Genomic DNA, 16,451 nt, shown 5'->3' with positions numbered 1-16,451 from the left:
GTTTTTCTAATTACAGTGATTTGAGAAGAATAAGAAAAAGATGGTGATAAAGAAGAGAAGGAAGTGTGAGAATAATAATGGACATCATAAAATTTCTTAACAGGCAGGCTGTTCCTCTGGTCAAAAAAAATCCTTGCCTGAATATTTTACCCCCACTTTCTACTGTCATATAAATATGACAATTAGATATAGATCAGAGAGAGAGACACACACACAGAAAGAGATGGAAAGATAGAGATGGTTTATTTACAGCAAATAGGTTGGAACAACAAGTAACTGACTTGAAGCTGTAAAACTTAAAAGAGCAATGAGGGCAATGAGACCACCAAAAAAAAAAAAAAGAAAAAAAAAAAAAAAAAAAAAAAGCGCCTCTCTGGAAGTGCGTCCAAGAAAGGTGTTGAAAAAGAATAGATGAAATTCTCTGATGAGTCAAGAAAGAGCAAAAGCCCACTCCAGTCACACCTGGAGTTTAGGTCAAATTAATCTTTCTAGCCCTATCATTTCCAAAGGGTAAAACTGTCCATTCCTGTATCAGAAGAATGCCTTGGTTTTAAAACAATTCTATGAATGCCTTTTTGTGGAGGGAAAGGAAGGACTTTTCAAACAAGCTAAACAACTCAATTCTGGTAATGTTCAAATATACTCATGCCCAGTAAGGATTTTGTTTCTACCATCAGCTAAGAAAAGTGAAACAACACAAGAGCACTGCTGTCAAGTGAAGGAGAAAGGTACACCTGGCTCCCATGGCCCGGGTTCCGGTAGTATCAGGAATTCTGCAGTATGTTTTTCTAACAAAATGTATTTGGTTCTTCTAATGCCAGTCAAACTCCTTGTGGTATCTGAATTATACTCTGCATTTTTCCTGGTTGCGCCAAAAAACTAGGAATTCTGGCAATTCAGCCCAAAAGTATTCTTGAATTTTAAAATGTATATACAAATGCAAAACAAGGGGGTTCGCTACATTAAAAAAAAAAAAAAAAAAAAAAAGGTAAGTAACTTCTGAATATGCCAGCTAATTGGCAATCTCTGGTGAGTTATTTTTCCTTGCTTAAAAGTTTACTGATGAACTGACATAAATCAGGTTGCAAATTCTAAGTCTGAACAGCCAGAAGTTATGCATCTGCATTGGGCACAACATATTTTCTGATCACTTGGCTTCCAGCATCCAAGCCCAGAGCCCCTAACGCTGGTAGCCCAGACTCAAGTCAATGAGGATGACTTTTCCAATGCAGTCAGGAATAGCAAATGGTAGTGGTTAGAAGTGGGGGCACTTGAGCTAGATTACATAGACTTAACTCCTGAATGTCCCACTAGCAAGCTATTTGATGGCACTGTGCCTCTGTTTTCTCATCTGTAAAGTGAGAGCAATAAGGATACTATATAACCTGCCCTTACTGAGCTAATGTGAGGATTAAATGAGTTAATCACAGAAAGTGCTTGTTAATATTGTCTGGCATGTGACGCATGGTCAATAAATGCTAGTATTGTTTTCATGACCTTCATGACCTGGTTTCCCCCAAAATCCACCTCAGTATAACTCCTAAGTGGGTCTCTTTCAGGGTCCCATAAGTTTTACCCCCCAAATACAAGCTCTCTGAAGCCCCTGCCAGCTCATACCAGAGTGCAGGGAGATATATTAGTACTCCTAAGTGATTCCAGTGGTTCACCTAAAAAAAATTTTCTTGCCCTTGAAAATGGTTTTGTAGGTGCTGAGTAGGTAGTCATGGGAAAACTTTGAACAAAATTATCTAATCAAGAGGTGCTGTGAGGTGGTTTTGAAGGACTCCCATCCTCGATTATTCAAAGATTAGGCCAACAGAACTACATTTGTAGAAGTCAAACAGAGAACAATGGAGATAAAAATATCATCTTTTTTTGATAAAGCTGTTATTATTGATAAAGACCAGGCTTTAGGTCTGTGGCCCAAATGGGCTTCACCCCTATCAGACAAACGTATCAAACCACAGATGCTGGAAGCTCTAAGTTTCCCTGGCCCTCCCACTACCCCCACCACAGGGATTTGTTTCTATAACATTGATGGCACGGAAGAGCAGAGCAGAACGGACTCTCTGCACACAGGTGCAGCTCAAAAAGAATAAGAATTAAGGAAGCATCACCTAGGTCATGTGTACCACTCCCAGCTCCCAAACTCACCAATCCAAGAAGTCACTCCTAGGAGAGAGGAGAGAGCAAGTGGATGAAAGACACTTAAAGTGGTATTTTGGTGCCGTCCCTCCAAATGAAAACAGGAGGAAGAGTGGAAAATAAGCATTCTCACCCCATCATGGGAACCACCATAAAAGGCTACATCTGTGTGTCTAATACAGTAGCCACAAATCACACGCAGCTATTTAAATCTAAATTAATTAAAATTCAATATTCTGCTCTTCAATTGCACTTGTGCTTGCCTTCTGTATTTCATTTCATTGATGCTTTTGCAATAGCAAGTAAGCATACATACCATAATATAGAAGATATAACTAAATTAAAAACAAAGTCCAAGGAAAATACAAATTCAAATATAAAGGCTAGAGTGCCGATTGGAGCCTAGATATGCTGGCCACGAGGCACCACAGAGTTAAAAGCTTTGAGACATAGATTTGACTGCTTCTTTTCTGGACCCACTCCTAAAAATGTGAGAAATGAGCAGACTGAGTCCAGTCTGATGTTCCCCCTTGTTAGAGCACATTCATGGGGCTCCTAGGACTCATTGTTTTCACTGAATACCGGAAGTAAAAAACATACCTAGCATTGCCCCTGAAATATTCAGTTCCAAATAATATGATAGTTAAGTGTGTGGCATATATAGGTTTATGCTAATTCCTCTCTATTATGACACTATCTAGCTAAAGTCATTGCCAAAAACATTTGAATGCACACATCTTAGAATTTCACATGTCCCTTTTTTATAAGTTAAGGTTATCCACTTAGAAGCACCAAAACTCTTTCATTGTAATCATTTTAACTGAGAGTAGAACTCGAATGAGTTGCCTGGAGCCCTTTCTTCTTAGACAAAGAATCCTGAATATACACAATCTTTAATTAGGGCAGATACTGTTTACTGGTATCCCACTGACCCAGAACATCTGAATTTTTGTAAATTTATATGCACTTTTCTTTTTTTTTCCTGTCTTCTTTCTTACAAAGATCAATACTTATTTATTTAGCCAACATTTACCAAATGCCCCTGATGATGGAACATGGTACCAAGTGTTGGAAAACAGGCAAATCAATATGCGCTTTGCCTGCAAGAATCATATAGTCTGGTGTCAGCTTACACAGAGAATCACAGCATGGAAGGGAGTTTTGAGATCCTGTAGTGCTCTAGCTTCTTATTTGACACATGGACAAACCAAAGACAAAGAAGATAAAGTCTTTGCTGTCACTGAAGGAATAGAGCAAAGCCTCAGTTCTCACCCAGTTCCCCATCTAGTGCCCTTACACTGGATCTACCTTGATTCCACACACACAGTATGTTCTAACAGACACCACCCTCCAGGGTATTATTTCTAATCTTTAATGAGCTGAAAAACAAGATGGACAAGCAAATTTAAATTGCGGCTTAAATAAAAGTAAATAGATTGCGAGTGAGAACCTGGCAAACTGTTCTACTTATGAGGAGCTTAACCCAGAGTGGACTTTGAGACCTCTGTTTTGGCTGTCGACACCTTTTTGTTTATTTTTGGTTCCCAACTATTTTCCAAAGCACTGCGGTTACCAGAGAAATAAGCACTTCTCTACTTAAAGTGTGAACTCTTTTGTGAATGACCAGTCTACTGAGTAGTCTCCTTAGTGTGGGCTGTTCTGGAGAATTCAGTATACACAGATGGTGCATTAATGAAAGAAGACTGCTTCTGAAAGTGAATGTTTAGGAGTCTTAACTGAGTTGTCTTGTAAATAACTCTTGGGGCCATATTTTTTTCCCTGTGGTAAAATGTTTCAAGTTGATACACAAAATAGCACTCAACACAAAAAATTTCATATGTAATCTAATATATATTTGACATAAACAATAACTTGAATTTTTAATCTCTGATCTCAATAATTTTTATTACCTTAAATTTAATTTGAACTATAGTTAGTTGCATATATTTTAGTGATTAGACCAATCCCTTGAATTTTATTAAGGAAATTATAACATAGGCCACTTGAGTATATAAATTATAGTATATTTGATAAAGTAAAATCTCATTAATTAACATGTTATTAATTCAGCACAATCAATACACATTTTCTAATTTTTAAGGAAGAAACATATCTTTTCTTTCTCTAGCTTATGTTTTTTTCAAATATACTGTAAATTAACAATACTAATCAGGATATTAACAGTACTAATCACAAAATACGTGAGAACAGACTTTTTAAAGTACTCAGGAGCATTTTAAAAACTCTTATTTACATCAAATATTGGTTTTCTAATTTAAAATCTGTTGTTCCTATTAATTTAAAAGATCCCTAGGGAAATACACAAGGTGATACTCACTCAACCTTATGTGAGTTACCATGTTATTGAAACTAATAAATCAATGCCTTTTAAAATATTTTATAATTGTGACTTTTTACTAATACATACTGAAGATAATTATTCTGGATTAGCAAGGATTTACTAAATTTGCAAATGTAAATACTTCCATATATAGGCTACTTTAATCTGCGATAAATTCTTTAAACAATATTGAATACTCACAGCAACAAATTGGTTATTTTCTAATTTAATGATGTCTCCCACTTTGACATTCATCCATTTTTCATTCTGTAGTCTAAAAACAAAAACAAAATTAATTTTTTTCAAGAATGAAGACTCAGAAGTACAACCAAGGGAATGTATTCACAATGTAACATCATATAACAGAGGAAGCAGACGAGACTTTCCTAGTATGTTAGATTCAAAATGGCCTTACATTAACATGAGAACAAAGGCCCAGAGAGGTTAAGTGGTTGCCCAAAGATACCCAGTGAGTTATTGGTACTCCTGGGCTAAACTCAACATGCTAAACTCTTGGCTGAGCACGCTTTCCACCACCCGCATGGTGCCAGTTTTATGCAGCAGCTATGAAATCTCAATAAATTTTAGTCATCGACATTCTTTTCAAACTCTTTATTAATACAGAAACATCATTGCCATTGCCTCAGAAGTCTATTTAACTGGAGGCAAGAAAGTGAAGGAGACAGTGGCAAGGTAGAGCAACAGCTAAAATGCAACAGGAAAAATATGTTAAAGTCTGGAAAGGACAAGAACAACAAAGCATGATAAAAGAAGCCTTGGAAGACTGAATGAGAAGGACCACCTACAAACCAGCACTGAGGCTGAAGGACAGGCTTGGTGGTATTCTAACAGGACAGCAGCTCAGAATAGAGAACAACACAGTCAACCTACTGCACTGCTTTCTGTGCAGCTCATGTATACGATGGAGCCCCAAGCCCACCCTCTACCCAGTTCAAAGGGGTTTATTATGAAAAGCTATTGTGTCCATTGAATCTGGCCCCTGGTGACAACTTAGTCAGGGCTGCCCAAAACCAGACAGGCCCTCTGGATACAGACCACCTGGGTCAGTACACCATGATGCTAATCATTCCTTCTGAAATTCCCTGAAATGTAAACCAGCTTTGTTTTCTAACTTGGAAGTTTTCATCACATTTCTTTCTCAGAGATTCCCTTCTAAGAGAAAAGGTTGGGATGAGTAGAGCAGGTTTGCCCAAAAGTTGAGGTGGACAGGTTAATTTCATTGTACTTTTAAAAAAAATTAACCTAATTTACTTGTTTTATAGCCTGGAAAATAGTTTTAAATATTTATTCAACTGTGAAATATGCCTCACACTATCAACTCTGCTGGATCATTTGGCTTAAACACTCAAAGAATTTTTCTTTAATACAGATCCAAGTACATGTTGTTCTGGAAATTTTTCAATTGCAGTATTTTCATCTCTAGCCAGAATTCAATCATTTTTCCAGTGCTACACTTTTCTGAACTTTATCTAGTTTGACAACAACAGAAGAACCTAGGAAGCCTTCTAAATCTCGTTTATCTTTACAGGTATGAATTACGTGCTGGTTAATTTCTCCTAGAGACACCTCCTCTGGCACCTTACTGACACTTCTCAGCAAACAGTATCTCAGAAAAAATAGGCATGAGTGGATGGAGAAGCCTATTGTGTCATTTTTGGAAACTGCACTGCTACCAAATTGCCTTGAAGTCTCTATTGAAAGTGCACCTGCCTCAGGAAGAAGTTGAGATGATATTGCATTTTATTTCCAAACTCTTATTCTTCCAACTTGTATAGTACAAGCTCTAGGAAGGATCATACAAGAAACAGTAGGCAGTAGTCCTGGATGTTGACGCTGAGCCTAGCACAATCCAAACTACTTCATCAATAACCTGTACAATGGACAATTGGACACACTTTTCAGATTTGTGGACAGCACCCTAACAAGAAGAAAGCACAGCCCACACAAAGTAAGATCATGATAGGAAAGTGTCTTATGACTTGACAAAGTTATCAGAAACTGAACAAAGAGTAAGAAAAAGAAGTACAAAATAGATTATTTTAAAGAGGAGAAAGTAACACTCTACAAATGTAACTAGAGTTTACAGAAAAAGAGCCTGGAGATATTGGTAAGCCACAGGCTGTGTGAGATGCCTTGCTTAACCTCTGACTTGAATATATCCCTGTAGAACAATCAGTATGTACAATACAATCAGAGGATTTTTTATGTTATTCCCTATTCTATCTTATTAAATATTGATATATGTAACTATACTTAACTGGGAACTCAGAGATACATTTAATGAGCACTAAGGGTCATAGCAACAGAAGTACCCAAACTTACTGAATAAGCATAAACTGATAAAGACCTGTAAACTAATTTAAATAATCTATATTTTGAATCCAACCATTTTTCTTGTCCTACCTACAACCACCACCACTGACAACAATACATAAAAAATGTCCCAGCAGCACTGGAGGGGCAGACAAAATTATTTGCTTTAAAACTCATCTTCAGAATATTTCTAGACTTCTAAAATGTTAGCCTGTATGGTGATTGGGTTTCGTCACCAACTTGAAACATGAAAGCAGACACTCCCTGGCTCTACGTATGTGATGCAGCTGTTCTCAGGGTTCGTGTTTAAAGCAATCTTGCACCACAGCTCTTCTAGAGGGACATAGGATGGCCTTTTGGGTTGTGAAGGTGATACTGGCTCCACAGACTCAGCACCTTCAAACTTTGCTTTTGCCGTTGTCAAAAGGTAAAAGCTCCTGTAGATGAATTGCAGTATATGAATATTCTGCAAAGAAAGGAGAAGTTGTAAGATTTTAAAATGTGGCTCAAATTTCAGCATCATATAATTATTTCAGAGTATAAAACTCTGACATAATCTAGTTAATGCATCTTAGAATCAGGTTTTTTTTTTAAATACATATGGGATAATGAGATAGACTTTACCTTAGCAAACTCACAAGCCAATTGCTAAATAAGCCAAAATCCAAGTAAAAAATTCATAAAATTTAAATTCCAAAGGCACCATAAAACATATGGAGTTTAACTGCCAAAGAACAACAACTAGAATTATTTGAAGCAATTTTTAAAAATATATATATATCTACTCTCACAACTCTTGAGTTCTAAGAAAAGGAGGTAAGAGATAGCAACTGCAACTAATAATTTTTGATAAACTGGTCTGTACCTGCTTCTTCCTGATGAGGCATAGCAAGGTAAGAGCTGCTAGACTTTGCTGAAAATCTCCTTGAGAAAATGAAAGTCTGAGAGTGAGGCAGCACCTACCATGCTCCATGTCACTAGACCATTGCTTTCAAAAGCTGAAAATCAAGTGTTGACCTTAAGCAACACTTTTGGAAGCAATATTGCAAGTGTATTGCTAAAGCTTAAGAAACAAGAGGGGATTTTCAATGGGTTCATCAAGGTCATCCTTTCCATGTTCTAATGCTCCTGATTTCCCACCAGCAACATGGATTCCTGAAAAGGGGATTTCCTCACAAGCTACAGAAGTGTTGGGGTACTAGAGACAGAAGATAATAAAGGTCAATATAATTGACCTCCCCTAATTAACCAATCAATCCATTTACGCTGAGCTTGGTTTCTTCTTTAATCTCAAGCATATGTCGGCCCTATAACATTCAAAAGTATTCCCTTGCTGATAAACTTTGTTTTGTTCACCACTTCATCCTGAGGACTTCATCCTGAGGACTTCATCCTGAGGACAATGCCTAGTTCACAGCAGGCACTCAGTAAGTATGTAGTGAATGAATGATAAATAAACTAAGGAGTATAGAATCATCATTTCCAAAAACATTTGTTGAATGATAGCATTTGCCTGAATGCCTAAAAAGAATTATAGCATCCAACGTTTATTTAGTGCTTACTGCATTCCAGGGACTGTACTGATCCCTTCATGTATAGGGTGCCAAATAAAATTAATAGCACCTCATTAAATTTGAATTTCAGATAAACAACAAATTATTTTTAGTATATATTCCATGTAATATATTGGACACATTTATACAAAAACATTATTATTGTTTACCTGAATTCCAAATTTAAATAGAGTCTTATATTTTAATTTGCTACATCTGGCAACACTATTCATGTATCTTATCTCATTTAATCCTCACAACAGTCCTAGAGATAGGTATTGTTTTGACTCCCATTTTATAGAATAGGACACTGAGGTTCATGCAATCTTTGCCTTATTTTGCAGTATCTATCAAAAGTTTAAATAACCACACACTTTGAAAACTGATCCTACAGGTACTCAAATATGAATGTACCAGGATATTTACTGCAGCATTATTTGTAACAGAAATTGATTAGAAGCCACGAAAATGTCCATCAAGAGGAATTAGATAGATGTACCATGAAACACTTATTTAATCATGGTTCATTCACTCAATGGAATATAGTGCAGCCACTGAAAAGAATAAGGTAGGTCTATATGTGCTAATATGAAATATGCTGTTAGTTACATTATTAGGTAATGTAAAAAGAAGTAAGTGCATGTAGGATATATTATACATGTTTATAGGCATAGAAAATTTCTTGAAACATACACAAGAAACTACTGTGGTTGACAATAGAGAAATAAAATGAAGAGAGAAATTGGGGTGGAAGAGAGACTTCATTTCCATTTTATGCTCTTTTGTACTGTTTAAATTTTTTGGCATTACACATATTAGTATTTTAATGGCCAACTGGAAGGAAGAATAGAAAAAGAAGAAGTAATAGAAGAAAACTTTGCCAAGGTCACATATAAGTGGCAGGTCTAGGACCAGAACCCAAGTTTGTCTGGCTACAAAGCTCATGCTCTTAATAAATCTATATTTATTGTTCCTGTTTACTTTATTTCCCAGAGTAATTATGTATTAGCTATATAGAAAAAGATTGGACCCTAAGGAGCTGAAAGGACCCAATCACGGCAACAGTGCACACTCCTGGCATTTAAAACCAGTTGATCCAAAGACAGCTTACAATCATGATCCCCTGGCACAAACACTCAGTGGACAGCAGCAGTTTCTGGTTCTTTTCAATCCCAGCACCATCAGAGCTGCGCTAGAGGAAAACAGACAGCTTGACCCTAATCCCCTAATAACAGACTGGTGAACAGGATCTCATTACACTGAGAATGAACATAATGCTCATGTCTTTGGAATCTATTTATTTTAAAGAATGCAGATGTTTCCCCTTTTTCTCCCTTCATTTTAGCAAAATGCTTATGCTGAGGCAAAAATCACACAGGGAGGTCTCTGGTCAGCTGCTGAAGATGCTCTCTCACCAATTTTGCCAGGGAGGAGGGTGAGAATAAGAGGAGATGATGAAAGACGTAGTGCTACAGCATGGAGAATTTAGTTTAACAATTTGCTGAGAAAAAGTAATCAATCTTACAGATGCCCTGCCTAATTTATATAAATGCTATTGTGCATTATTCAGATGCAGAAATAGACACACAATTTAGCCTTCCTATTTTGAAAATAAAATGATCAACTCACTAAGTTTTACCTGAACAATAAGCCTGCTGAATGTTGTACAGGAAATGTATTCTCTTTCATCATTTTCCTAAACTGAAACCCTTGCCCAAATGAACCTCCTAAGACTCTATCTTCTGTAGATTCTTAGTAGGATTCTGTCAATAGATGGCTATAGATTATGAAGCCACAGGAATTCAAAAGAAAATGATTTCAGAGAAAGACTATTCCATCTGTTCTCACTTATGAAAGCTAGAGGAAATATCTTAGATTGACCTTGGAGAAAACAGAGCTATTGGTCTAGGTTGGATTCCTGGGTAGTAGATTTAGAGGGAGCTTTGTGTATAAGAGGTTAATTGGCAAGTTCTCTTGGGATTAACACCTGTAAGAGAGGAAGGCAGCACTGCTGGGCAGAGGGAGCAGTTGGGCTCTTGATGCAGCCACAGTGAAAGCAACAGCCACACCCACGGAGAGCTCTGGAGCTGCAACAGGCCTTTAGAATAGGATCAAAGGGAGCAGGACTTTATATCATGGCATGATTCAGTCATTGGATGCAGGATGACCCCAAAAAGGAGGAATGTCCTTAAACAAAACACTCTAGTCAGCCAAGGGCAATTCCCAGAGAGGGCTGCAAGCTGAAAGCTATATGTGGGCAGCACTCCTGACAGCTGGGAAAACATGTTCTGCAGTCCTAAGGGGGGATGTGGGTGGCACAGCAAAACATCCACTACAAACTGAGAGCCCATTCCCAGATTTGCTATTGACATCTTCATGTATTTATAACATTTCCTTGGGGGGCAGGGGGCAGGGGAGGTCTCACTTTGTTGCCCAGGCTGGTCTTGAACTCCTGGTTTCAAGTGATTTTCCCGCCTCGGCCCCCCAAAGTGCTGAGATTACAGATGTGAACCAATATTCCTTTTTTTTAATTCTAAGCTTCACTTTTCTGTCATTTCAATTTCAATACTATAAAGTTAATGCAGGTAAGTTGCCATGAATCTTTGTGCTTCCCCCATCCAAGTTTAAAACTTTTGGGGAAAACAAATCTGTAAAATCTGAGGTCATCTGATTCACCTCCTTTACCAACAGTAGAATAAAGTTGGGAGATACATCTCTAGTATCTATCCATTAAAAATATTCTACAGATAATCACTGACTACCTAACTATCCTAAGAATAATGTCTATAGGAAAATATCACTGTTCCCAAAATCTTTCTTACATGAAGAACATATTTTGATTTAAAAAATGTACTATCACCTTAGCCAAGTAGATCAACTATTCTCTTCATCTAAGTGGCCACACATTATTTTGAAAAAATCAGAGAATTCACTCTTACTAAGCTTAATCACAAGTAATTCTCCTCTTTTTGAAAGATACAAATACCCCAAAAGAAGATAGTTTCCAATGGAGAAGAAAACCTGGATATCTTAGTTCCAGGATAAAAGGTCTATGTTATATTTTTTCATTGCCTCTAGTGATAGTCTCAATCAATTTTCCTATACAGAGCCAAGTTAAGTGATAACCTAATGTCTCTTAAACTAGAAAAAAATATTGGCTGCCTTACATGTCAACTAATAATACAAGCCATAGCAACACAAAGCAAAAGTGTTGGTGTGATGTGGTTTGCTCTGGCCAGAAAACCTAACATTCTGGAAACAGCATTTCTGATTTTATAGCACAAAGTACAATTAAAGGTATCACTGGAATATCAGGAGTTAATTTACTTATTAGGTTAGCAGTAATATTGTCCCAAACACTTTTTAAGAAAATTTCAAGATGTCACTTTAAAATAAGTTGTAATGTTTATCATCCCTAGTTCCTCAAAAATGGGATAGCACATAAGTCGAATTCTTTTTTTTTTTTTCTTTTCTTTTCTTTTTTTTTTTTTTAAGACATTCTCACTCTGTCACCCAGGCTAGAGTGCAGTGGCACCATCTTGGCTCACTGCACCCTCGACCTCCTGAGTTTGAACTATTCTCGTGCCTCAGCGACCTGAGTAGCTGGATTACAGACATGCATCACCACACCTGGCTAATTTTTTGTATTTTTAGTAGAGACAAGGTTTTGCCATGTTGGCCAGGCTGGTCTTGAACTCCTGGCCTCAAATGATCTGCCCACCTCAGCCTCCCAAAGTGCTGGGCTTACAGGCATGAGCCACCGAGCTTGGCCCTAGAATTCTTAATGAGTTGATCACTGGCATATGCTGTATCATCACCCTTCATTAATGAGTTTAAGACCACTCTTATGTGTACAAAATGACCACTCTAATCTAGACACTATGCTGAGTGTCAGAGCTGCAAGTGGAATTAGATACAGACTGTGGTTATCAAAAAACCTGGAGACTAGTGGAAAAATATAAGTCTGGCTCTTAAATAACCGCAACTAAACTATCTCTGTCTTCTGATACCTGGAGTATGTGGATATTCTTCCCATCAACAATGAAGAATACCTGCACTTCAGAATGAACTCAGTGTTAGATTGTTTGCCATACAGCTGTCATCAAAAGTCCAGTGAGAAAACTGATAGACCAGAAAGACTGTCTAATAAAGGATATATTAACTTTCATTTCTCAATATATTCCAAGTTTTGTCCCCATAAATGGTGAGCTCATCAGAAAACTATATGTCTGGACTGTATTACTCTGGTCCCTCTAGGCTTGTCTTCTCAGAATCATGGTTTAACATCAACGCCAACAGATTTCAATCAGGATTTATTTATAATCATGGGTAAAACATCTCTACTCGCTGAAGCTTCAACCATTATGTCACTCATAGTTTTCTCAGGACCAGGATAAATCTTCTTGCTTACAATTACCAGAGTACTTCCTGTCATTAGACCGTCAGCTTTGTACCCTCAGCACCTTCATTATGAGGAGAAACAGAGTTTGAGGCAATGTAAATCCATGAATGACAAATCTTGATGGGTCATTTCAACAAAAACCCAGAAATTTTATAGTAAGACTCTGTTCTTTGAGGATGACTTTTTAGGAACAATCTTGACACTTGCAGAAACCAAATTCTATTCAGAATGGACCAGAAATTGGAATTTAACTTTTATACCTTTAAAGAAGAGAACATTGGCCCCCTTGTTTATGAAGGAAATGATGCAGCATAGTAGAAGAGTATGTGTTGTAGAACTGGAAAACATGCACTGGAGTCCAAGCTTCAGCACCAACCAGCCTTCAGGCAAGATATTGATTGAGACTGGAATTCCCTGCCATGACCTACCAAAACTGGCTCTTATCAACCCCTCAGAATGTCTTTATTCAGAAAACTGAGGTCTTTAAAATACCATAACCCACCTAACATTTAAACACTTTCAGATGAAATAAATTCATTAAAGCATTTTGTAAACTGTAAAATATATACATTTAAAATATTGTGGCTATTTTTTATTATTATGAAGCACCTCATTATAAGGATTGTACATTCTGATTTTGATTTCAAGTCTTCAAAGGAACTATCTGCACTCACTTTCTCTACTTCTTCACTGTCCATGCTTTCTCCAATCAGGATTTTGTCTCCATCCTTCCAACTACAACCTCTCTGGTCACCCTGTATGTTACTAAATCCAATGATCAGTTCTCAGTCTTCACTTTATTTATCACAGTTGGCCACCCCCTCTTTCTTCAAACCCTTTCTTTGTTTTAACTCCAGAACATACAACTAGTTTTCATCTTATTTCATTAGTCATTGCTTCTCATACCCTTAGCCAGCCCTTTCTCTTTTGCCCATCTTCAAGCTTTAGAGTGCCTGAGAGTTAGAGCTCCTCTCCCCACGATGTAGGGCCCAGAATCTTCATCCTAGGTGGCCAAATGACCTTTTTTTTTTTTTGAAACAGGGTCTCTGTTGCCCAGGCTGGAGTGCAGTGGCATGATCTCTGCTTGCTGCAGCCCCGACTTTCCAGGCATCAATCCTCCTACCTCAGCCCCCTGAGTAGCTGAGACTGCAGGTGCATACCACCATGCCTGGCTAATTTTTATATTTTTAGTAGAAATGGGGTTTTGCCCAGTTGCCCAGGCTGGTCTCAAACTTCTGCTCTCAAGTGATCTGCTTGCCTTGGCCTCCCAAAATACTGAGATTACAGGCATAGGCCACTGTAATCAGCCTCGGATGAGTTGTTGTTGTTTTTTTTTGTTTTTTTTTTGTTTTTTTTTTTAGACGGAGTTTCCTTCTTGTTGCCCAGGCAGGCTGGAGTGCAATGGCACAGTCTCGGCTCACTGCAACCTCCACCTCCCAGGTTCAAGCGATTGTCCTGCCTCAGCCTCCCAAGCAGCTGGGATTACAGGCACCCATCACCATGCCTGGCTAATTTTTTTGTATTTTTAGTAGAGACGGGGTTTCACCATGTTGGCCAGGCTGGTCTCAAACTCCTGACCTCAGGTGATCCACCCGCCTCAGGTTCCCAAAGTGTGACGACTTTTAAATTATATCTTCAGCCCACATCTCTCCCCTAAGCTTCAATAATGCAACTACAGAATGACTAATATCTTGATAGAATTCTGGTTTCCTAGACCAGGCAGTAAACAACCATCACCACCACCACATGCTTCTTCCCCAGTTTTCTCCATCTTGGAACCTCAGCCAACAACTAGGTTTCCTGATGCCTCTCTTCATACCCACCCAGTACAGCAACATTCCTATTGCCTCTACCCTCAAAATACATCTCAGTCTGTGGGTACTAGGAGATATTTACTAAGGAACTACTGCTATTTTGTCAAATGAGTAATGGTAGTATGGCTAAATATATTTAAGTCCTTATATGTTCAAGATAAATACTAAAGTATTGATGGATAACAGAATATGACATATAGGATTTGCTTTTAAAATACCCCAGAAAAAAAAATAAAAATGGATACAAAATAGCAAGAAGTATACAAGTATACAAGAATAGCAAGTTGCTGCAGCTAGGTAATACATAGAAAAGGATTCATTGTACTGTTCTATTTGTGTGTGCATGTGTGTCTGAAAATCCATGAGTGATGGTGATTATGATGAAAGAAAGAAAGAAAGAAAGAAAGAAAGAAAGAAAGAAAGAAAGAAAAGAAAGAAAGAAAGATTGATTCTACTCGTGTTTATGTCCTTCACTGCTAACATTCAAGTCCATGGCATCACCATCATACCTGGACAAGAGTAGAAAACAAAATTTGTCACTGTCATTCTGCTCCTGTCTCCCTTTGCTGTCTACTGTCTACATAGAAGCCAGAGAAATCTTTTTATTGTTCATATAATTTTCCTGCTGAAAACCCTCCAATTGGCTTCTCATCACATTTAATATAAAATTGGAATTCTCTATCACTACCTCTAGGAATTGGCTCTTGCCAGCCCTTCAGCACTCCCCTTTATCACAATACTCTAGCCACAGTAGACATCTTACTGTCAGGTTCATTTCTACCTTGGAGTTTTTATACTTGTTGTTTCTTCTACCCAAGATCTTGGCATGGCTAGCTGCCTCTCAGCTCAAATATCACCTCTTCAAGGGGCCTTCTCTGGCCACCCTCTTTAAAATCATCTCCTCATCTCCCACCCTATCACTCTCTATCCTATTCCCCTATTTTATTTTCTTTGTTGTACTTACAACTACTTGAAATCTTATTATTTATTTACATTTTGTTTATTATGTGTCTTCCACACTAGAATGTTGTTCACTAGGGCAGGGATTTATCTAGCTTCCTCATTTCTGTATCTTTAGTACATAGGAGAGTGCCTGGCACATAGTAGGGGCTCAACACATGTTGGTGAATGAATATTTGAACAGATTAGCTATTTATGTGGTCACTCATAATGTGTGCATAGCATATTTAGTTCTAGAGCTGACATGAGTAATAGTTTCACATGGCTATGTCTCCTGAGAAGACTCTGAGAAAGTGTAACAAAGCTAACGACAAAGTATGGGAAGAGGGTAAGGACAGGATGAATCATTGCAAGGCAAAGGATAATGGTTTAGACAATAAAAGAAACAAAGAAAAACTTTTTTCCAAAAGAAAAAAGTGGAAAACAAGATTGCATATATTGCATGGGCTCTTTTGCATATATGTATATTTGCAAAAAAAAAAAAAAAAATGCAACAATAAGGGATAATACGTTTCCCTAAAAAGTAGACCTTTTTACTTTTCTGACTTTTTCACATTTTTAGTTGATGAATTTTAGATAAAAACTCACTTCTCAGAAGCCTCCTTTGTTCCCCAGACAGGCCTAAGTACCCCTTCTTTAGTGCTTCCATTGCGGTCCATCAACACATCCATCCTCTTATACATTATATTGAAACTAAAAACTTGGTTGTCTCCCTCCCCCACAAACTGTGAGTTGTGAAAACAGAAATGCTATGTTAATCATCTTTGGTACATGGGAGATACTTAGTATTTGCAGAAATAAGATAGACCTGAAGATTCCTCTGGTTCAGAGCATCCATGCTATGTCTGTTCCTAATGCTGGGACAATAATTCAAATGACTCCAAGAAAAATGGCTCTATTAT

General features: G+C 37.6%; 1 protein-coding gene across 1 annotated transcript in view; it reads right to left on the bottom strand.

Annotated features, from left to right (window-relative positions):
• Window positions 1-16,451, bottom strand: part of LOC101023626 (probable phospholipid-transporting ATPase IM) — a 271,533-nt gene that overhangs the window by 163,439 nt on the left and 91,643 nt on the right. The window contains exon 8 of the mRNA XM_009210142.4: window positions 4,688-4,760. Within this exon, the coding sequence (XP_009208406.2) occupies window positions 4,688-4,760 (73 nt within the window). The remainder of the gene's footprint in view (window positions 1-4,687; window positions 4,761-16,451) is intronic.

This window comes from Papio anubis, chromosome 7 (genome assembly GCF_008728515.1).
Source record: "Papio anubis isolate 15944 chromosome 7, Panubis1.0, whole genome shotgun sequence".
Taxonomy (NCBI): domain Eukaryota; kingdom Metazoa; phylum Chordata; class Mammalia; order Primates; family Cercopithecidae; genus Papio; species Papio anubis.
The sequence above is the reverse complement of the archived record's forward strand: the minus strand, read 5'-3'. Positions and strand labels throughout refer to the sequence as shown.